This window comes from Lycium ferocissimum, chromosome 5, assembly GCF_029784015.1.
Source record: "Lycium ferocissimum isolate CSIRO_LF1 chromosome 5, AGI_CSIRO_Lferr_CH_V1, whole genome shotgun sequence".
Lineage (NCBI taxonomy): Eukaryota > Viridiplantae > Streptophyta > Magnoliopsida > Solanales > Solanaceae > Lycium > Lycium ferocissimum.
The window spans coordinates 67,748,815-67,771,365 of record NC_081346.1 but is presented as its reverse complement, the minus strand read 5'-3'; the positions used below and the strand labels follow the sequence as shown (position 1 = coordinate 67,771,365).

The 22,551-nt window shown below is 34.4% G+C and overlaps 2 protein-coding genes across 4 annotated transcripts; both read right to left on the bottom strand.

Annotated features, from left to right (window-relative positions):
• Positions 1-7,935: 7,935 nt before the first annotated feature.
• LOC132057154 (uncharacterized protein At3g17950) lies at positions 7,936-10,577 on the bottom strand. Its single transcript, XM_059449619.1, has 3 exons — positions 10,237-10,577; positions 9,816-9,950; positions 7,936-8,605 (listed from the first exon to the last, which is right to left on the bottom strand). Exons 1-3 carry the CDS (start codon positions 10,246-10,248, stop codon positions 8,120-8,122), a joined length of 633 nt encoding a protein of 210 aa, XP_059305602.1. The 5' UTR covers positions 10,249-10,577; the 3' UTR covers positions 7,936-8,119.
• Positions 10,355-18,842, bottom strand: LOC132057153 (uncharacterized). 3 transcript variants are annotated; one of them, XM_059449617.1, is made up of 6 exons: positions 18,456-18,842; positions 17,483-17,720; positions 15,445-15,502; positions 15,251-15,368; positions 15,039-15,156; positions 10,355-10,394 (listed from the first exon to the last, which is right to left on the bottom strand). In XM_059449617.1, the coding sequence occupies exons 1-6, from the start codon at positions 18,707-18,709 to the stop codon at positions 10,377-10,379; spliced, it is 804 nt and encodes a 267-aa protein (XP_059305600.1). In that variant the 5' UTR covers positions 18,710-18,842; the 3' UTR covers positions 10,355-10,376. The 3 variants fall into 3 exon arrangements, with proteins under 3 accessions (XP_059305600.1, XP_059305599.1, XP_059305601.1); XM_059449616.1 differs by lacking the exon at positions 10,355-10,394 and adding an exon at positions 13,330-13,763 and having other exon boundaries at positions 18,456-18,839; XM_059449618.1 differs by lacking the exon at positions 10,355-10,394 and adding an exon at positions 13,772-14,878.
• Between the last annotated feature and the right edge of the window lie 3,709 nt (positions 18,843-22,551).

The window sequence follows — 22,551 nt, the reverse complement described above, 5'->3', positions numbered from 1 at the left end:
ACTTTGTAATTAAGTAGCTAGAGGATATAGCGCATCTTACAGGGCGCCTTTCATCAAGTAAAGGCTCGTGATAACGCTCTTGTGGAACTAGACTCTCTTAAGATCGTGCGAAAGAGTTGGTGTTAATTTACCGACGAAAATATCACCCGTCTCTACCCAAGATTCCAGCATCACAATTCCATTTTTGTCTAAATTGCGGAGTAAATGGGCTTCTAAAATCAATTTAGATTCGAACCATTTAGTTTAGCTGTGTTGTAAGAGAGAGAGGAATGATATACTTTATTATTATTATCTAATTATATATAATTATTATGGATCAAGAACTTAACAAGAAAAAATAAAAAAGAAAATGAAAAAAAGGAGAAGCATGAAAGCTTTACGTGAGAAAAGATTCTTTGATACAAACTGAAAGGGAAAAAAATGAGAGAGTGGTTTTTGTAAAGTGTTTTGAGTAGAGATGATAGATATGAGAGGATGGTATTGGTACCATTACTTTTTTTGCTTGTGTCCAAATAATCACTTAAATGGCTCTATTTAAACGTTAAGTGATCAACTACTTTTTTTCTTTTTAGATTTTAAGTTTTAACCCTTTTAAAAACTTTTATTTAAGTTGTTACTCCCTCCATTCAAATTTTAAGTGTCTTAATTTGACTCGACACGGAATTTACGTGCACGCTATTCATACATCACTCGTGACACGCACACTATTCACGCGTCGTGTGGCATCCTTACCACTGAAGCAAAGCCCCGATGCCACGTTATGTCTTATTCCTTACGCACATTTTAGAGAGTAGAATGTCAATTGCACTCTCTCTTTTAGGAACATATTTATTTAGTAGTATTTGATTAAGTTGGAAACTTCTTGAGTCAGACCAGGCAAGTCTATGTTGTAGAGTTCTGCAGAAAGCTGCAGTTTTAGTCATTAAGAGTTACTTAGCATAAACTACCTAGATTCTGCTCTTCAGCTAATAGGCAGAGACGGACCTATAGTGGTGTTCCAGCGCTGTGGTTAAACCCGACATAAACTAGGTATAATTATATAAGAAATATATGAAATTTGCGTATAAATCTTAAAAAAGCACCTTGGAAACCAATAAGATAGCTGGGTGCTTTAGTTTCCGGGTGAAACCTAAAGGCTTAGGTGGCAAGAAACTTGTGTCCGAACCTACTGCTCAGCATTTCAATTTTGATAATGATAATATTAAATGCAGTTATCTTTTAGTTGCACCCACGACCCTTAAATCCTGGGTCCGCCACTACTAATAGTACCATTTATTTAATAAGAAGTCCAAAATATGTCACTTGCGCAAGTTATAGGAGCCCAAGACTTTTCTAACCCAAAAATAAATTTTTGAAACCAAACTAACCCGTTAAAAAAAAAAAAAAAAAGAACCAAAGTAGGCTTCACGCACAGAATCTGTGCGTGAAAGGACCAAAGTGTACATTTAAAGGTTTGGCCCACGTGAAACCCTCCCCCGGGGCACCCCAACATTTCTTTGGAAATCAAACTCAAAATTAAGGTTTTTTCCATACTTTGACCGAAAATTAGTCACGTTTCAAAACACCGGAATATAAATATTTTATATAGAACTTAATATTTTTTTTAGTGTACAATAATAACGACTCATTACATCAAGTATACATATACATTTAGATCATCGTTTTAGGGGTTGTAAAGTGCTTCGAAGTAAGTTTGAAAACTTGTTATACATATACATTTAGATCGTCGTTATAGGGTTCTAATTAATATAGGATGTCGCACGAGTTATTATTAATCAACAATAAATACTAAAATAACTAATTATCATTAAAAAAATAATACCCAAAGATATATATATAATATTAACATAAAATGTACCTTTTATTTACAAATACACAATCTCCGAAGGCCTAAGGATCCTCCTAACCCCACCACCCTTACTATCATCAGGAACCTCTCTCCTCCTCTTAATGACAGGATGATTTATGGCAAGATCATCTTTTCTTCCTTCTTCGTGCCTTCCGGTGAAAATATGCTTCTGTGGGAGACGGCGGCGGTCTCCACGAGTAGCCCTCGGCATATGCCTCGGAGATGACTCAATCGAAGGAGCCGGACCACGGGAGCGAAGAATGAACCGAAATAACATATAAACAATTTAATGTTTTATAAACTAAACATGAAATAACATATAAACAATTATTTAATAAATTATTTCTTTGTAAAAAAACAAACCTGTGTGTCGACGGCCTCCTGAGATGGCTGGTCAGAGGGCTCCTTAGCTGGCTCCTCAACGGTCTCCTGAGCGCTACCCGGAGCTGTAGCTGGAGGTGGAGACGGGTCAATCTGAACAAGAGGAGATGGGTCCACAGGCGCAGAAGAATGAACCTATAATACATGTAAATAATTTAGTTTAGATTAATAAAATAATTAATTAATACATTATTTTATTGTAAAAAAAAAAATAAACCTGTGTGTCGACGGGCTCCTGAGATGGCATGTGAGAAGGCTCCTGAGCGGCCCGCGGAGCCGAAGATGCAGATGGTGCCGTAGGCTTGGCTGTAGGATGAAGAAAGTAGTCATCGAAAATAATATCCAAGTTTATGCCCTCATCTCTCGAGTCTCCCGTATGTAGATCACAAGCGGCACCGTGGAAATGATGACCAAGGATGATAATGTGGGAACATTTCTGGCATATATCCAGGTCTCTGTGAAGTCGGCGGCCTGGAAGAAGAAGTCGACGGGATATCTGTAGCCGACGGAGCCTAACGGGCTATATCGTCAGGCTCATCTACTAGACCTCTGCCGGTTCGACCACCTATCGCCCTATCACCCTGCGGAACACCCAGTACAGGGCTGCGGAGCGGGCTGCGGAACATCCTCATCGACACGATGCCACTCTTGTGCCCGTGTCATACCAGTGTCGATAAGCTGAACTATCCGTGCTGCATATGCCACTATCTCGGGGTCGGTGGACTCCGTACGGGGAATGCTCTCATGGCGTATCATCAGAGTCATCAGTAGCTGCATATATTTGTAAATTTTAAGAATTGAATAAATTCGTAAAGTAATACATAATAAGACGATGGATTAAGTTTAAGACTAATAAAACTTACCAGCGCCTCACACGCTCCTGAGAGTGATGCATATCTTCAGCCATCAGGACGCGCGACGTCGGGGGTTGGCAATCGGAGCGAGTGATACGCATGTACCACGTCATGTACTCGCCGGACCAGGAGTGTCATGTCCGACACCCGCTAGTAGTCGTCATCCTCGCGTTCCATGCATCGACTTCTTGGTGCATACGCGCCCGCCATACCGCCTTGTCGATCGAACGCTCGTCCACAGTATAGTGGGTATGCTCCCGATGTGTAGCCGCGGGTATGTTTTGTACATACCCAAACTGGCGTAACACGCGGTCGGGCACGTGATGCTCAACGATGTCCATGTGGATCAATGGACACCGTGCCATCCACGTGTGTTCACCATACTACAAAAACGCCGTGGTGACCTGAAATCGATCATACGGCGTCCATATGAAAGCCTATAAAAGGAATTCAACTAGTTAACAATAAAAGACTAACAAAAATAACAAACTAATGTTAAATAAAAAAAAACTTACCTCGGGCGCCGGTATGCGGTCTAACTGATCCCTAAACGGGAGAATGACAGGGTGCATCTCCACACCTCTGGTACGGCCTCGCGACCATCTCCGCACGTATGGCATATCCTCGCACGACATAGTCGTCGGGAGGGTGAGGAGCTATAGGTGAAAAGGTCTCAACCTAGTCCACCCATATCTGGTCATAGTCATCAAAAAAATATTTATCGGTCGTCGTTTCGAAAAAATATATTTAGTGTTTTATTACACACGCTTAAATATATTACCAAAGAAAAGGGCTAAATGCGAGCGACCTCGAGCCTCGCCCATAGAGGCTCGATCAAATCCTACGTATATGTAAGCCGGGACGGCGGCACCCCAACCGTAACATCCCGGTGCCGGGTCTAGATCCTCGATAAGAGCGGATACCTCATGCTCATATCCGCGCCCGTCGTGTTCGGGAACATGATGCCTCCGAATATGATGAGAAGATATAAGCAAGCACGTCGGTCAACATCAACATGAGGTGTCGCCTCGCCAATCGGATGCTGCAAATGTACGAGGCGCAAGTGAGCATGGAGGGAGGACCGCAACAATCGACTTTGTCCGCGTATATCCCTCTGCTGAGGCACGAAACCAGTGAACCTAGTCAACTCACAGCGATCGGCGGCGTACTGCGCGACGCTCCACTCTCTATACAATGTACGTCCATCAATCTGTAGACCATAAATCACCTCAACATCTTGCAGGGTGATGGTAGCCTTGCCAATGCAGAGATAAAATGTATGGGTCTCCGGTCGCCAGCGCTCAATCATGGCCGTCACTAGAGCCCTATCGTGCACAAGCCGACCAACCTCGATGCACCGGTAGATATCGCCCTGACGTAGTATATCTATGACCCGAGGATATGGGGGAATCGCCTCTAGAATATCCCATGTTGACTCCCCCGAACGGGTACGGACCACTCTACTAGACGATCCCAGACATCCCATACACATCGGGACCTATGCTCATGCTGTAGATAAAGTACCCCTCTGTTGTCGAAGGGCCCCGGCTCCATGGAGGTGTCCTATCTATTTTAGGCATTTTAAATTAATCATTAATACATGAAGTAAGGATTAAAGTGGTATATTTTTTACACAAAAGTGGTATATTTTTTACGCATTTTAAATTAATCATTATTTTTTTAATTAATCTCTAATACGTAGTATTAGTTATGTAATTTTTTACAGAGAAATTATACAAAGGATTAAATCCTAAACTAAGGATTTTCAATTTCTAATTAGCAAATAAATAAATTAACAATTAAAGATATAAAGATTAATAATTAACAATTAGCTAGCAAACAATTAGCATATAATTAATAAATAAACAATTAACTAACTAATCAAATAATTAACAAATTATTAACAAATAATCAATTGGCTTAACAAAAAACTAAATAAATAATTAGCTAGTCTAACAATTGAAATAACTAATCTCACAATTGACAAATACTAAATAAACAATTAACAAATTAACAACAAATAAACAAATAAAAAAAATGAAAAAAGGGGCAGAAACAGCCTTTTGCGCACAAAAAAAGTGCGTAAAAGTTTTTTTTTTGTCCATATCCGCAAATAATACACAATAGTAATGCTTAGGTTAATAATGTAATCGAAAAATCATAGTAAAATACCTAGATTGAAGCTTTGATTTTGAGTTTTTGAATTGAATTATACGCCACTTTATTGCAAAGAAACTTGTTCCTAGACTTCAATATACCAAAAATATTGACTTTTGGGTTGGAAATAAACAAGAAAATGATATTTTTGATCGCGTGGGACCTCGGAAAGCGACCTTTAATGGCTGATTTTCTTTTTGTTTTTTGAATTGGGGGACCAGTGGTGGGGAAGAAGGAAGGGGTCGATTTATTTCAGGTCGTTACGCACAGATTCTGTGCGTAAAAGAACTTAAGTGTAAAACTATCCTTTGGTCCTTTTACGCACATAATACGTAGCGTGCCAAGTTTTATTTTGGTTCTTTTTTTTTTTTTTTTTAAATGGGTTATTTTGGTTCCAAAAATTTATTTTTGGGTTACTAAAGTCTTGGGTCCCAAGTTATAGTGGAGAAAAATTGAGGGTACACAATAGAAGTCATGTGTCAAATTTTTCACCTTTCCACGCCAAATTCCGATATTATATTTATATTAGTGTTTCTCCCCTACTCGTGCCTAACAACAAACAATAAATTTAGTGCAATCCCGTAGGTAAAGTATTAATTTTTGTACGTTAACAATATAATATTGAGTAATTTTTTAATATCGTCACGTTAATATGACTTACGCCATGGTTAACTCATTATAGTAAGCTTAAGCCTAACTTGGTAAAATAAAATAAAGTCAATAACTTGTTAATTAACACGTCAAAATGCATGTATAACTATAACATTGTGTATATAAGTTTTAAATCCTAATTTATATGCGGTTAATATTTCTACACGCCTACAGAACTTATGCATAATTATAGTTGTCACTGTGTGCTGTCTTACATTTAAAAAAAAAAAAAAAAAAAATTGTTGCCAAAAGGTTCTTTCACTTTCCGTAGGTAGATTTTCAAAATTCATGAATGCATTGTCCATATATTCGGGATATAATCCTCTCTTATGGTCTGCTTGATGGTAAATTTGAACGTTTATGTGACAGCTTTCTCTACCAAACTAATTCGACAACATTAGTTCAATAGCTCTTATATTATCACTGTTATTGGTTTTATATACATATAAAAGTCTAATTAATATGAAAAATTTCGTGTCCAGTTAATATGGCATATATAATATGACGCGAGAGAAGTACTTATGCAATGTCAGTATTCGTTATGCTTTTATTTGTTTCTTGTGATTATACGTTTTCTTTAATCATAAAATTATCCCCTTAGTGTAAGTTTTGGATCCATTTATGAATACGAAGGAAAATGTATGAAAATAATGAAGGCCTCTAGTTTAATCTTGCATTACATAGTACAATAACATACCGAACTAGCTGTCGAACTTGCATATGAAATTTTTGAGGATTTAAATTTATGAGTCTAAGTTATGTACACTGATGACATAAAGATTTTTTACATTATCAATATAATATAATTTTGCAATTCGGGTTTGATGAACATAGGCAAAAACTTTAATAGCAGACAAGGTCTTAAAATGCAAATGAAACTTATATCAAAATACATGCGTTGGATTTGCATATGTGTGAACCAAAAAGACTTGCTACGGAGTCTTGATAATTGGACTAATTAAGTAGACGGGTGACAAAAATTGTTAGTAGCTCCCTTCATATATAAGTTTTAGATATTCAATGGATCGGTTGATTGGTGATCAGTCAATCTAATGGGTTGGGTTTCAGACTTATATTGATTCCATGTTTAAAATGAGACTTGAACCCAAAAATTTAAAGAGTTTGGAGCCAAAAAAAAATTATGATACCTTGCTTGCTTTTTTCTTAGTTCAACATTTGTGCAGTACTTGGTAATTAATTTTATTCTTTGGGATTAAAGACTTAATTTAGCATTAGACCTTATATGTGACGTGATAATGCCATATGTATGTAGATGAGCACATGTGAAAGGAGCAATTGCTTGGTTGTGGAACAAGATTATTAAAATTTTACATTTATAATTGCTTGAACAAGAGATAATAGCATGTTGCATTTACCTTTTTTTTTTTTTTTTTTCCTTCTAATAGAGTCAAATTGTGAAGTTCAATTTGTTCTATCAAGACCTGAGCACATTCAAATAATAACCCAACGTAACTACAAAATGTTGCCAATGTGAGACACCGGTGAAATGGAAAACATTCTTGCAATGGAAAGGAAGAAGTCTTGCAACTTTTGTCGAAAGAATAACTCATGTATTACCATTGAAACAGACTCAATTAGTACTAAGAGATAAGCTTAGATGCATCACATAGTCTAAAGTCTAAACAAATGTGTATCGTTGTTTTTTTAATCTGTGAATGCAAATCATTCTTTAGTTTCACTTCCAAGAGCATATGCAATTTTCATTATTGTAAACATTGAACTTATTGGGCAAGGGGGAATTGTCTCTATTGTTCTTATATTCACTGCAAATGAATTAGCTCCAGTTGGTCACCAGTTAATTCTCAAAGTCAAAGTTTCTTTTTTATCTATGTTCTACGGACTCATCTCTTCTATCTCGAAAATACACGCAAATTGATATATTTCATAGATTTAAAGATGTCTTTTACGATTGCACGAAACGCGAACAAATTAACTAGTTTTATGTTAATTTGAGATTGTTGTAGAGATCATAAATTTTTTATTCCGGATTCGCCTTTGCTGGCAAGGGAAACAAGTGGTGTAAGAACCAAGATGTTGAATGAAAATTAATTTAGTGCTTCCAATGACAATAACAAATGCTCAAGAATCAAGAATTCATCACCCCCTCGTGAATCAAATAAACAATCACCTATTATTAAACCAAATTTTCCATCCCAAGGAGACAACAAATATGATACTAATAAAATTTCACAACAATTGAAATGAGTCAATGAACTAGGTGCCCACATAAACATGAGAAAAGCAGAGGACCACCATGACCATTTTGGTTATCTTGCTCAAATAACCCTTTTCTTGACTCATCATGAGGAGGAGGAGGAGCAATTTGGCCACCAATGAACAATGAATTATTGTTCACATGATTTGAATTATCTGATAATTGATTGAAATCATCAGGTCCATAACCATTATTATTGGGTCTTTCATTAGCAGCTTTTCTCTCTGCTTCAAGAAAATGGCCTAATGATGGGGCAGAATTAATATTGTTCATGCTCACTGCATCAGTACTTAATTTTGAGCAAAGTGAAAATAACCAAGTTCTTGACTTGTTACTATTACTCTTCTTGTCGTCCCTCATTTTGGGTTCAACTATTGTTCTTCTTCTTGTTGATCTTCTTGAAAACTCTAGAATGCTTGTAATTCCAATGAGGCTCCCTAGAGTAATGCTCTTGTCATGGAAGAAAGAAGCAGTAGACTGCAACAACCAGAGAAAAAAAGATTCTTTTTCAATTATGGGATATTGTCTTTATGGTCAATCCACTACTTGATTATGAATATTATCTAGATTAAAGAAAATAAAGAGATATAAAATGATAGTTCGGTGAACAAAGTATTTTGTATTCACACAAGATTGGAAAAGATCTTCAAGATCCGTTCCAGATTAGTTGTCATGCTTCGGTTATCAAGAGTCAAATTATGTAAATTTTGGCCAACATTTTAAAAGATATTTTTATCAAATTAACATTAGAAAAATTGTACAACTTGTAGTACACTATATAACTTTGAGTATCTAAATTTTGCTAGTAAAATATTGAATTTACGTACGTAATATAATTTAGTTTCAAAGGTTAGTCAAATTGACTATCGAGAAGCGAAACATAATAACTAACTTGGGAAGGAGAGCATATTGGAAGTCTATGCTAAGACAAATATCAGTGGCTAATTTCACGACAACAACTTTTATCGGATTCATTTGTAATTAGTACTTTCAACGCGAAACATAAATTTATGTATAAAAAACTACAAAAATTGAAGCAAAAAGTAGACATTAACCAATAATATTTAAAATAATAGATTCCAGGCTCCCATTCATCAAATGAAAGATATTTTGCTTAAAATATTGGAAGAAACTGTCTTTTTCTAAACCTGATATTGACTGGAGAACATAATAATTGTAAGGCCATGTGTAAAGAAAGGGCAAAGTGCTGCTTTTCCCCTTCCACTTTTGATAAGACATTGATCCCATAGCGACATCTACAAAACTTATACTAGTAGCACTATAACATGAAGATGCTGCACGCGTTGGGAAAAAACAAAACACACAAAAATAGCACCACTTATCGTGAGATAAATGAGTTCCTTTATTTTTAATTAAAAATTTTGAGTTTAAGCTCAAAAAATACTTTATTTCCTGTAGTATGTCTATTAATGGATGGTATAAATTAATCGGCCTAGTGAACTTCGCATACAAAATTGTTAAATCGAAAAAGAAAAAAAGGTAAACAAGCAATGGAACTTTTACATATTATCCTCTTAGCTCCATTATTGATGTATCCTCAACCGATCAGTCTATTCAAGGCCAATATTTCTCTCTTCTTACCATTATTTGTTCATATAGTATTTCTAATTTTGGTTATAAAGAATATTCTTCAAAATAAAATAATAAATAAAAAAAGAGTACAGACCTCAGTATCAAGGCCAGAAGAAGAATCAGTGGAAGAAGAAGGAGAACCAGTGATCAAAGTATTGAAAGAAATTGATCCATTAAACTCACGATTTCTCACATTCAATGGTTGCAGCCCAAGTGGCCACCCTTCTTCCTGCACCATCATCAAAACTCACATTTCAATAAAAACTTCCAAAATAAAAGGGTACGTAATAGCAAAAGCATAGAAGAAAATGGTTTTAAGGAATCCCATTTTGATGCTTATGAGGGGGAATAAGGAAAAAAGAGACCACTATGGCTACTACGACTTACAGTCTAGTGTTATCGGTGAAAGTTACTTATACAATAGGTGTCAGTTCGATTCTCATTGTCTTTGTTTTCCTCTCATCCCCATTTTTTCTCATGTAATAGGAAAAAATTAAGGACAAAGGAATACATACCTGTTGAGCCATGGATTTTCCTTGACAATTGGTTTGTAAGAGACTGATGGCTTTAATAAAGACTAATATTGGTGAGAATTATGGGGATAGTGAAGAGTGAGGTCACTTGGGAAAAAGAATAAAATGTCATCTCCACCAGCTTAGTTCATCCTCTTTCTCTGAACAAGAAAAGAAAAGTAAAAAGGACAAGAATTTTATACAAAAATGTGCTGGTAGTGAGAACTAATAATAATAGCATCTCCGAAGGAAAAGTAGCTTGATCTCACGCTGTCTCATGGGTCTGAGGGCCACTGTTAGTACAAATGTACAACGTGGTGATCCCTTAATTCCTTTTTATAATATGTTATTGTGCACGCCTCTTGAGCTTTGGTCCATACTTATATACTCTATCCGTTCACTTTTACTTGTCTATTCTATTAAAAATAAATTTTTAATTTGACTTGTCCACTTTAACATATCAAAAGAAAGACAAGCTTTTTTTTTCTTGTTTTACCCTTAACATTAATTACTTTTTTTCAAATTACTTTTCAAGTCTATTGAGAATATAGACCAATTAACATGGGAATTATGGTAAAATATGTACTTAATTTATTAGTTTTATAAGCGACGTGCAAAATAAAAAATGGATAAATAAAAATGAATGTGGGGAATATGTATTGAAAAATTCACTAAGTATATTACATAAATTAGGTTTAGCTTGTTATTGTCCTACAGTTCAAAATTCTTAAAAGTTAAATTCTAAATTCGTCTTTGTTCATCAAGTATCTATTACCTTCCCACCAGCACAAATATCGACTAATTCTGTCTACTAAAATTTAGACAGATGGGAAGAGATTACCTTTTTTATTATTGGTAAAATTTAAACTCTAATCTTCAAGATTTGAGTCAACTTTATTAATGGTTTGGCGCCCACACCCTTGCACTTTTAATATTATAGATCCCACATAGTTGTATTCCCTTCCCCATGTTAAGAAACTTTTTGGTTGAATCCAACAGTCACTAGCAAAGCATATAGTGTCATCATAATTAGATGTTTACATTTGCTGTCAAGGTATTGCTATCCTCCTTTTCCCCCCCAAATTAAGGCTAATTATGCTTTGCTAAACTCACATGGTCAAAGGTGACACAGTTATTAAAGTGAGATTTAACATTTATATTTATTATAGTTATATTGAAAGTGAGTCTAAGGCTGGCCCTGATAAACGGAAAAGAGAAAAAAAGAGCTTCTTGTTTGAATAGAATTTTGACAGAGTATGAGGTCAAGTAAAGCATCCAAGAAAATAATTGCCAATCATATGAGAAGAGAAAGGAAAAGGAGAAATGTAAATGGAAAAGTATTGGTCATCAGTCAGTACATTATTAAAAACATTTAGCTGTAAACAAGAATGGCCTCATTTTAGCAATCATACTTTGTGATTGAAATGGCAGAGCAAAATTGGGCAATTACATATGCAACCTTATGTTGCGTGCATCATATATCTGTACATTAGAGAACAAAAATTAAGAAAATGCAATGGCAAAAAAGAAGTAATGAACTAACTCTAAGAAAGCCAAGACATACACATTCGATTGAGAAATTAATTAACTAATATACTCATAAAAAACATATTACTGTAACAGAATACCGATTCAAATGGGACTAAGTGGCCTCGAACTGAAAGGTAAAAATTTACCGCACCCATGATTTATATCAAATCATTCAGATTTACCAATTAAGTAATTTAACAAGATGACAATATATATATATATATATATATACTAGTTATGTGATGCCCGTGCTTCCCGCCCAAACTGACATATAAAAGTAGATATTTTAACTAAAGAATATAATTTGTGTTAAACAAGTTGTACAACAACAACAACAACCACCATATACCATTGTAGAGTGGGTAGTTATATGAAAGCAAAATTTTCATTCCACTCCTTTAATATTTTAACTTCCATTTTGATGAAATTATTTAATTCAAATCAAATTTGAACTGTAATTTGACATTATAACTTATGTATCCTAATTTTAAGTTATTTAGTTCTAAATAAATAATCTATACATAGTTAATGAACTTTTAAAACAAATACATAATTTTCAAAACAGATCCGCTTCTCCTCTCTTAATCGGGGATTAGGGGTTCGAACATGGATATTAAAAAATCTTTGGAGGAAGCGGTCCCCCGAATAAAAGGCGCGATCAGTGCGAATTATTCTGATTAATTGGACTCAAATGCGGATATCGAGCACCAATCGGAAAATCAAAGAACGTGAAAATGAGTAGGAGGTTCGATAGCTTTTTGAAAAGTAGACTTTAAAACAAAAATAAAAAAATTGACTTAAATAAATAAGATTAGGACCTAAAAGTAATTAATTAAAAGTTTTAAAAAAATTTGAAAATTATTGTGAGGACTACAAAAGTCCCTGCGTTCGATAACTTTTGAAAAGAGACTTTAAAAATAAAAAACAAAAAAATTGACTTAAATAAATAAGACAGACATAAAAGTAATTAATTAAAAAGTTTTTAAAAAATTGAAAAATTATTGTGAGGACTACAAAAGTCCTCACATTTGCTCTTATATAATATAGTAATACACACACATTAAATTAACCATAATTAAATGAAAGAAGTTTATATGCATACGCATATCAAGCATTATTGATTGGGGTGAACATCTTGTTCGCATAAGTTTTTACTGGAACCTATGGTCTATACGTCATAAACTTTTCAAAGTCATTTTTAGTGAAGCTACTATGGGCCATAGATTGGTCACATTCTTCAAGAACGGCGAGGTCAACGGAGATCATTAATAAAAGTATCACCATCTCAATAATAATATACACAATACTCGAAATATACATCTAATTTAACAAGAGCTAGTGTCGGTGTGTCAGATAAAAAAAAAATATTCTACTGCTGTGCCGTTAGGTCCTTTTTGCCCAATGTCACATTGCCACTAAAGAAACAAGAATTGACATTTTGGGTCAAAAAGTGTAATTATGGCAAAGCTCATCTACTCGTAGACGATGAGGACAAGCTAACTGTCAATATATGGTATAAAATGCCAAATAGAAATGTCATTTCATAGTATCAAATTAGAAAAAGTATAGCAATAGAATTTATCAGCCCATGCCGCTGCCTTGTATATTATTGCACCCGGGTCAGCAAGATTGAAAGTTGGAGTCACGTCAAGGAGAGGATAAAGGGCAAAAAAAAAAAAAAAAAAAAAAAAAAAAAGACAAGTCAAAGTACATGGTTAGCTTTAGATGTTACAAGCACACTGGGAGTGTACTGTAGTACATACAACTTCTTTCTATACTTGTACTAGTTTCAATAGCTTTTCATATAACCAAACCTCAACTTAGGCCTTGAATGAACATTTTGTTAGAGGAGACTTGTATAATGAGTTAGCTCTTCTTATATGATGGAACGGCATATGAGTCATGTATAGAGCACGATATCAATTACGATTTGATTGTTCTACCGGTTACTACGTACTCTGGCTCAAACCAGGTCGATATTCTCCAATTCCAAGCAAGTCCTGTAAATGTTTAAACTCATTGAGTTGCCTAACAAACAAATTTACAATAGTATAGAATTGATGATTATTGAAAGGAATAAATAGTCCAAACAGCATAAACTGAATGGTGCAAGTAGACATGACTGGCAAGAACATGAACAGGGAATAGTTGCCACGGACGATGCATTTTCAGTATGCACAATGCATGTATGATTGTGGAAAAGAACACCATATTCTTCTTCATATCCCGCAATACTTTGTGCCATACAATCGGTTTGGAAACAGATGACTGTTCCACTTTCCGATAGGGAATGTAAAGGTCTGATCTTATGGGGATTTCACACTTTTTGTCAAACTCATGAGGCAGGTTTAGTTTTGTTGAGAAAATGGACCTTATATGTCTAACTCAATCGGACAAAATTAGCTCATGAGGTGAGAATTATCCCATACCCTATAAGGAGACAACTGCCCATTTCCTCCACCAACATGGAACACCTAACAACCGCCTCCAGTCTGGACATCCGGTGCATGGATAATATGACACAGGGTGGGGGGCAATATTGAGAAAACCAAGAAATATGAATGGCTCTGGTTCTAATAACATGTTGATAGAGTGGACGTGGACCTAACTCAAACCCAAAAACTAGTTCAAGAGGTAAGGATTGTACGAAATAAGGAGACATGGCTCATTTCCTATTGGCGGGACATTTAATATTGGAACACTGCTTGTACACTGCTTGTACAGAATAAAAGTATTGCAGGAATTTCATATTTGCTAGGATGAACGACAAAGAAATGAGCAAGACAGTGAAGATCATCTGAATCTTAGAAATAGAGTTGTGGTTAGCACATCAAAATCAAGTGACCTAACGCAATACAGCACTTAAGAACCAGAATACATGTAAATCCATCTGCAAATTTTATAAAGGCAAGTGGAAGCTACGAAAGAAACAAACAGCCATAAGTTTTAGTGCTGCATACACAAGTACCACTATGACAATATTAGGCCTTGATAGCACCACGAGGGCCCAAAAACTGAAGTAAGCCTCAAAGTAGTTTGTCTATGCACCTTATATGGAAGAAATAACACCAGAGACCCAACTCACAAAGAACAATGAATTCACCTAAAGTGCAAGCTGCATTTGCAGGCAATTGACAACAATAAAGCCTAAGATCATTAAAGAAATTGCTCCACCAACACAATGAGTAGTGAGCAACAGTGAACTAATAAAATGAATTAAACGAGGACAAGTAACTTATCTATTATAGGGTTCCTGGGGAAGGAGATCTATGTACCTGGCATGCTTTATTTTTTGCTCTGGTTTCTGCCGTGCTGGGAACATCATGATTTGGTTTAAGGAATTTCTTCTCCTGCCTTTCACATGAACCCCATCCATCTGAGAACCTACCACCCCTAGGAACAAAACCAAGAAAGTGAACAATGGTACAATACGAAAACAATCTAGCAGAGTAACACGCTAGAATAGTGAGTGAATCAAAAGACATACTGCATATATGCCCGAACTATAAACTCAGCACGCAGGACATTACGGTTCTCATCAAATTCGATGGTCTTGTCTTTAATTTCATATGATAGATTGAAGTAAAAGGATATCTTCCTCCAACCTGCGCAAATAGCCATTTATGCAGTAAAACGTAACTGAGAGTAGAACAAACCAATGACCTAAGCTTGTTAACATACCAGTTTTCTTGATGAAGGGATGTCTAGAAATCATAGTGTAGTCACTTTTCTCCAGAATCTGTAAAATGTTTAATTGCTTAAGGCCTGAAGAAATCACATTCTTATATACAGAAAATGTCATTACGAGACAACTGCAGTGATTGCTGATTGTAGACGTTAACAGAAACTGACAGGCAGTGTAGTTCTAGACTTCTAGTTATCTTGTAGGTGACTTGTAACAAGTTATTCTAGTAAAGGTGCAAACATTGCTCAGATTTTAGGAGATAGTCAAGTTTTGCCTACTCATTCAAAGATATTTTGCATGATAATTGGGTGATCCAATTTGAGCATAAAATGCTCATTCCTCATCAGTTCCTTAAAATTCTCTACTATCTTGTTCTCCATAGTTTCTCTTGGTTCAGCTTTCCTTCAATTACTATCAAGTACCAATGTTGTTTAAGAGGCTGAAGTACTTACATTACCACTAAAGAAAATTTGATATCACAAAACTATAAGAGAAGAGAGATACGTTTCTTCTGATGGCAAAAGAAACCTGATTTTCAATGAGGAAATTAGACAAGTCACTCACCAAGAAAACGAAATAATGGAAAAATGGGAATGAAACCTTACAAATCTACAAATAGCATACATCTTACGAGTATCCTCAATGCAAAATAGGTGAAGAGAAGGATCAAAAATTAGAAGACACTAGCACTTAGAGAGCTTTCTCATCAAGTTCATCGAAGTAGCTTGAACAGGAAGCAATGCTACTACTGCCAACTATATTGAGAAAGAGGCTATTATGCACTACCAATTTTACATGTGAATCAATAAACTAAGTGCACATAACAACAGGTAGTATGCCAAATTCAAATTAAATTTCAGACCGAACAGCACCATTTATGCCAAAACTCTCTAGCTGTACTGTTCTTCAGCAATTTCGATACATTTATATCTAAACAATTAGCTAAACTATTGATAAACGTACTATCTAGTGCTTGAAATTTACATGAATTATAACGAATATGATAAAATAAAGTGAAGAGTTAATAGCACTTTTGGTCCTTCAATTATTGATAAATTCTAAATTTAATCCTTAGTATATCTGACTAAGAGCATTTAACCTCTAATTAATTGAAATGTGCATTTTTGGTCCTTTTGCTTGTGAATATTCACTTACTGTAATTATTAGTCGTTCCACCACCTAATTACTCATAACTGTTACTCCATAATTGACGGCAATATAGTTCTAAAAGTAGCTCGACTTCTTACATAAAAAGACTAAACAAGTTAAGGCCCATTTGTTTTCATTAAGATTAAGACGTCTGAATCTGAATGCACATCTGAATGATTAAGATGTTGTCTCTAGGTCTGAATACTGAATGATTAAGACTGTTTGTTTTTCAACATCTAAATGTGCATAATGTATTCATTTAAACATAATAAATATACAATTCAAATAAAAATAACTAAATATCGAAAATAAATACAATAAAATAAATATTATTTGATAAAAAATGAAACATTTATGTTCACTAAGTAATGGTGGAGATGATTCATACGCGCGGTGGGTGGTGATGAGGCGGAGGGGTGGGTGGTGGGGTGGGGACGGGAGATAGGGGGTGGTGGGGTGGGGCGGGGGGTGGGAGGTGGGGGGGGTGGTGTGAAGGGTGGTGGAGCGTGGGGGTGGGTGGTGGGGGTGGGATTGGGGTTGGTCGGGTGGAGTAGTGGCTAGGGTGGGGTTGAGTGGAGGGTGGGTGGTGAGGTTGGGGTGGAGCTGGTGGTAAAAAAAAAATTCATACAAAAATACTTCTTAATGATATTAAGATTTGATGTAAGATCTTAATGATTAAGACCTATTAAGTCCCAATGTTGCTAGATTTTAACGCAAAACAACGCACTTAATTGGCATGATGGAACCATTCGTATTCAGACCTTAACAAGGCAAACAAATGAGGCCTGTGCTTCATCATACATCACAAGGACCAAAATTCAGAATATACCTATAATTTAGGAACCAAAAATGTCCTTATCCTAAAGTGAAAATTGATGAATTTACCGCCATAGCTGCATTTTGATACTCCTTGAACAGAGAAACGGATGGAAATTGACCAGCCAAGCTATGACTCATCATAGTCACCGGTGAACAATCCGAACCAAACGGACTGTTACAGCTGTGATCATACTCCATCACCTGAGCCACCGGTGAAGAATAATTCGTCACAGTAGGCGTGCGCTGCACGTGCTTTACTACCGCCATTTGATTCGGACTTGTTGTAACACAGTTAGTGTTTGTCCTGGAGATTTAGTAAGATGATATTATCTTATATCAAACAGCATCATTTATCATGCCAGAACTCTCTAGCTGTTGCAATTGTTGAGCTATTTGGATACACTTATATCTAACACAATTGGCTAAACTATTGATATACATAGTACTCCCTCTGTCCCAATTTATGTAATACTTTTCGCTCTCGAGATTCAAACTGCATGAACTTCAACTAATATTTTAAGATGTATTTTTTCACTAAATTGATATGCAAAAAGTTACAATTTATAGTATTTTTCATGTAGTTTTCACATATGTAAAATTTTAATCTTAAAATATTTAAGTTAATCTAATCCAAATTAGCTTCAAAGTTTAGTCAAATTGACTCTCAAAAAATGAAAAATATCACATAATTTGGGATTTTTTCATGTAGCTTTTGAATATATAAATTTTAATCTTAAAATATTTAAATTAATCTAATCCAAAGTAGCTTCAAAGTTTAGTCAAATTAACTCTCAAAAAGCGAAAAGTATCACATAAATTGAAACTTTTCATGTAGCATTTAAATATATAAATTTTAAATCTTAAAGTATTGAGGTAACCTAATCCAAATTTGCTTCAAAGTTTGACTCTCGAAAAACAAAAAATATCACATTAATCGGGACGAAGAGAGTATCTACTATTCTAGTGGTTGAATTTAAGTGAATAAGAACAAAAATGATCAAAATATCTCTCCGTTTAGTAACGCAGTTTAGTGTTTGACCTGGAGATTTTTTGTGGCCGGTGATTAAGTACTTCTCCGTCACGGTGATGGTTCTGGAAGTTTCTAGAAGAAGGATTAGATATACTAGGAAAAGGACGAGTTGGAGAGTGATTGTTGTTGTAAGGTAGAGGTTTCCAGTATTTGGCGACGGTGGTGGTGGAGGAAGAGGAGGCAGCAGCGGAATCGATAACCGCCCATAATGCGTCGTCGTCTAGGTCCTTGTCGTCAATGCCGTAATTGATCGGAGAATTCATTTTGGTTTTCTTTCTCGAGAAGTTTCTGCTGCTTCTGTGTGAACTTTGCTGATTGATTGGGAATGTGAGTTGAGGAATTATACCGCGTTGTGCCTGAATTCAAATTTGAAAGAGATGTTAAACGACACCGTTGTGAATACAACATGTGTTTTCTTTTCCTTTTACTTGCATTTTTCCAGCTTTAATTGTTTTTTTTTTTTTTGGTCCCAAAATTTATAGACTTCTTTTCTTGGAAATTTTCATGTGATTACGAGGTCACTGGAGTTCAAACTCGGTGATAGTATGATTAAAATTGTTTAGCAAAGTTTGTTGATAAATAGATACTCCCTCCAGTCCAAAATAATTGAAATTTTTCAAAATCAAGAAAGTATTTAGTTCTCTTTTTTCAAATTTATAACACCTCGATACACATTTTCATAAGAGTTTTAGGCAAAATACTCTTAATTTTTAGGAGTTAGTTAATTTCTTAATCCATATGCTCAAGCCTAAACACTCAATTATTTTGGACTGGAGGGAGTATATAATTCAGATTATTCAAATTTGACATATTTTATTTAGCGCACATTTTCAAGTTTTATCTAGTCAAAATTACTCCAATACTTATATTTCGATATCCTCGAACCCCTAACCAATCTCACCAAATACTCTTGAATTTTATCCACGTGTTACTTTTTAGTTCAAATTTCTACATAATTCATATGCTAAACCAAATCAATTTATACCACTTAAATACTTTTTTGACTATATTTATAGAGTGTGTGCAGTGCACTCGCGATGATGTGACAGAACGTTAATAGAAGATACATGTGGCATTTTGGCCACAATAATAATTAAAGGATGAATTATGAGAAAAGAAAACTAATTTAAAAAGAAAAAAAAAACAATCTACAATTTTTATTTATGTATCCAGCCATCCCCCATTCTTTTTCTCCATTTCATTTGATCCATTCACCGGAAACGGTGGAGTTTCGCCGGAAACAATGGGCTAGCCCCAAACTCATATATACCAAATCTCTTCATCCCGCTCCACACAATTCGAACTCAAAATTCCCATTCGTAACCGCAAAGGAAATTAGAAATCAACCATGGTACAATTAGAAACAATGGAAATCTATTTTGATATTTTTGTTCTTCTTGTGTTGTGGGTTATTTAAGATTTGAGTGCTTTGACAATTTCAAAGAAGATAACTTCAGAGTCGTACTAATATTGCCGAAAAAATGGATTTTCGCCGGAAAACTTTTTGACCCAATTCGATTTTTATTTTTCTGATGAACTTCTCTTCTGCGGTCTTAATGGAAATTTTTTCTATTAGTATTTGTTTTCTTCTTTTACTGGAATCTTGAAAAGAAAAAAGTACTAGTTCAACAAACAAAGAGGAGCTTTGAAAGAAGAAGAAGAGCTAAAGGATGTCGTTTGTTTTGGGTGTTGTAATTGGGATTATAGTTGGAGTTGGTATAATAGTTGGTTTTGTTAAATCTGAAAATGCAAGATCCAAACGTCGTTCTGAACTGGTTAGTCAAAAATGGGTTCTTCATTTCTGTTTATTTGAGTTAAGTGATCTTTTAGCTTGAATTCTCAGTGATTAAGAACAGAGGGTGTTCTTTTTAGCTTTCTACTTCATTTGCTAGTTCTTTTTTTTTTTCTTTTGGGAGAAGATGGGAACGGGGTGTGACGTGAGGCAGTGGAGAGGGGATTTGGCCGGTGAAGAATTGGGGAAGACAAGGGGATTTTTCCCCTTTTTTTTTTTAAATTCATATTTTGGCTTTTTTTATTTATTGACATGTCATTTTTTGATTGGCCCGAAAATATATAAATGCCCTTCACGCGCCTAGTTTGAGTGTAGTCCAAAAAAGTAGTTTAATGTCAAATTGGCGCTTCATGACTTTTATTTTAAAATAAGCAATCGTATATTTGATTTCATTTTAAATTTGTTAATTTTTTGTATCATCCTATTTATAAAAGACAAATGGTACTCTTTATTTACAAGCCTTACATAATTGAAATTATCTGGCTATGCTAGTGGAAGAAAAAATATATAAAAAATAAAGTGAAAAACTTTTCTTTAAAAATAAACATATAGACTACTGTATATTTTATTTCATTTTAAATTTGTTAATTTCTTGTATCATCCTATTTAGGTCAAATTTGTAAAAAAGAAAACTTGGCTAAATCCACCATTTTGGTTGCAATTTCTTTATTTAGCTAAAAAAAAGATAGATTTTTCACTAGAGGTTTTACGAATTTGGCTCGGAAAAAAGAAAATACTACATAATTGGAGCTCTATTATTTTGAATAAAAAAAATTATCTGGCTAAAAGTAGTGGAGCTCAAGAGAAAAAAATCAAAAGATATATACAATTAAATAAAGTGAATATTCTTGGAGGACAAATAATTATAAAGGTCAAGTTTGTGATGATAAAAACATAATTAATTCTCATAGGATTATATTGAATATGTTGTTGTTTGGGGGTAAAGGTATATGTTATCCAAATTATTACTCCAACAAATAACATATTTAGACCATTTTGTATAACTTAGGGACAAATTTAATCCTTTTTGGACCTTCGGCAACTTTTAATGCTAATTAATTCCGTTAGTAATTAAAAATAAGGAAAAATTTTGGTAGCATCTCATCCCTCACGTTTGTCTCCATCGCCCTTTTTCCTCAATGTTACGACTACCTCCCTCATTTTAACTTTTTTGTAACAACTCTTTATTCTATTTATTACTAATGAAAAAATAACATTCATGGACTGATTTGCCCTCCCTAAGATCATGCTCTTTGGATTAATTATTATTTTATTAATATCTCATTTCCGAGTAAACTGAAAACAAAAAATGCCAAATTGTTCTTCAGTCTTCTCTAAATAATGAGCATATATATATATATATATATATATATATATATATATATATATATTTAAAATAAATAATTTAAAGGTTCTCTTTTCCTATTCCTCTTCAACCCTCCCAAATCTTCTCATTATATTTTCTGCAAAAAAAAAAAAAAAAAAAAAAAAATATTACTAAGTGTTTCTTTAATAAATAAAGGTAATTTACTTGTAATTTTTTTGTAAGTAAGTATGTCAAGTGCTCCTCGTGTTTTTGCTTCTAGGAATTAAGTAGTATTCTGATGGACTGGATTTGGCAAATTGGGTTTAAGAGGTAAAGGTCTCTATACTGCCTCATCATTTTAAAGACATCTTTTTATCAAAAATTTATCTAGCACGTGTTGTTGGATTGCAATAAGACATTTATATTTTTAATAGATAAAATTTATTTTCAATTTATTTTCCTATATTTTCTTAATCAATCACAGAGTAGTTGGCAAGATACTTTCTCTAAAAAGTTAAAACATGAAGAAACAAAAAGCTCAAACGTTGGGAACGTATGGGTGAACAGCCCATGATAACAATTCCTAGGAAATAACTTTTTAAAGGAGAATTGATAAAATAATAATTAATCAAAAAACATGATCTTAGGGAGGACAAATCAGTCCACATATGTTATTTTTTCATTAATAATAAATAGAATAAAATAGTTGTTACATAAATGAAAAGAAGAACTTTAACTAAAGTTAAAATAAAGGAGGTATAGATTAATATTAATCATTTACAACGTGAGGGAAGGTTATGTTATTAGTTTAAATACAATGTTTGCTTTGATAACTTTAATTTTATTTTTATGTAAAGAAAGTCTATTTTATGAAAATGTCGTCCTATACAATACAACACAATATAAATGAGGTCTCTGAAATTTAAAAATAAATATGAGACAATTTTGTAATCGTAAGGGCCTAATTGACACTAAATATTAATGGAGGGTAAAATGTGGACAATTTG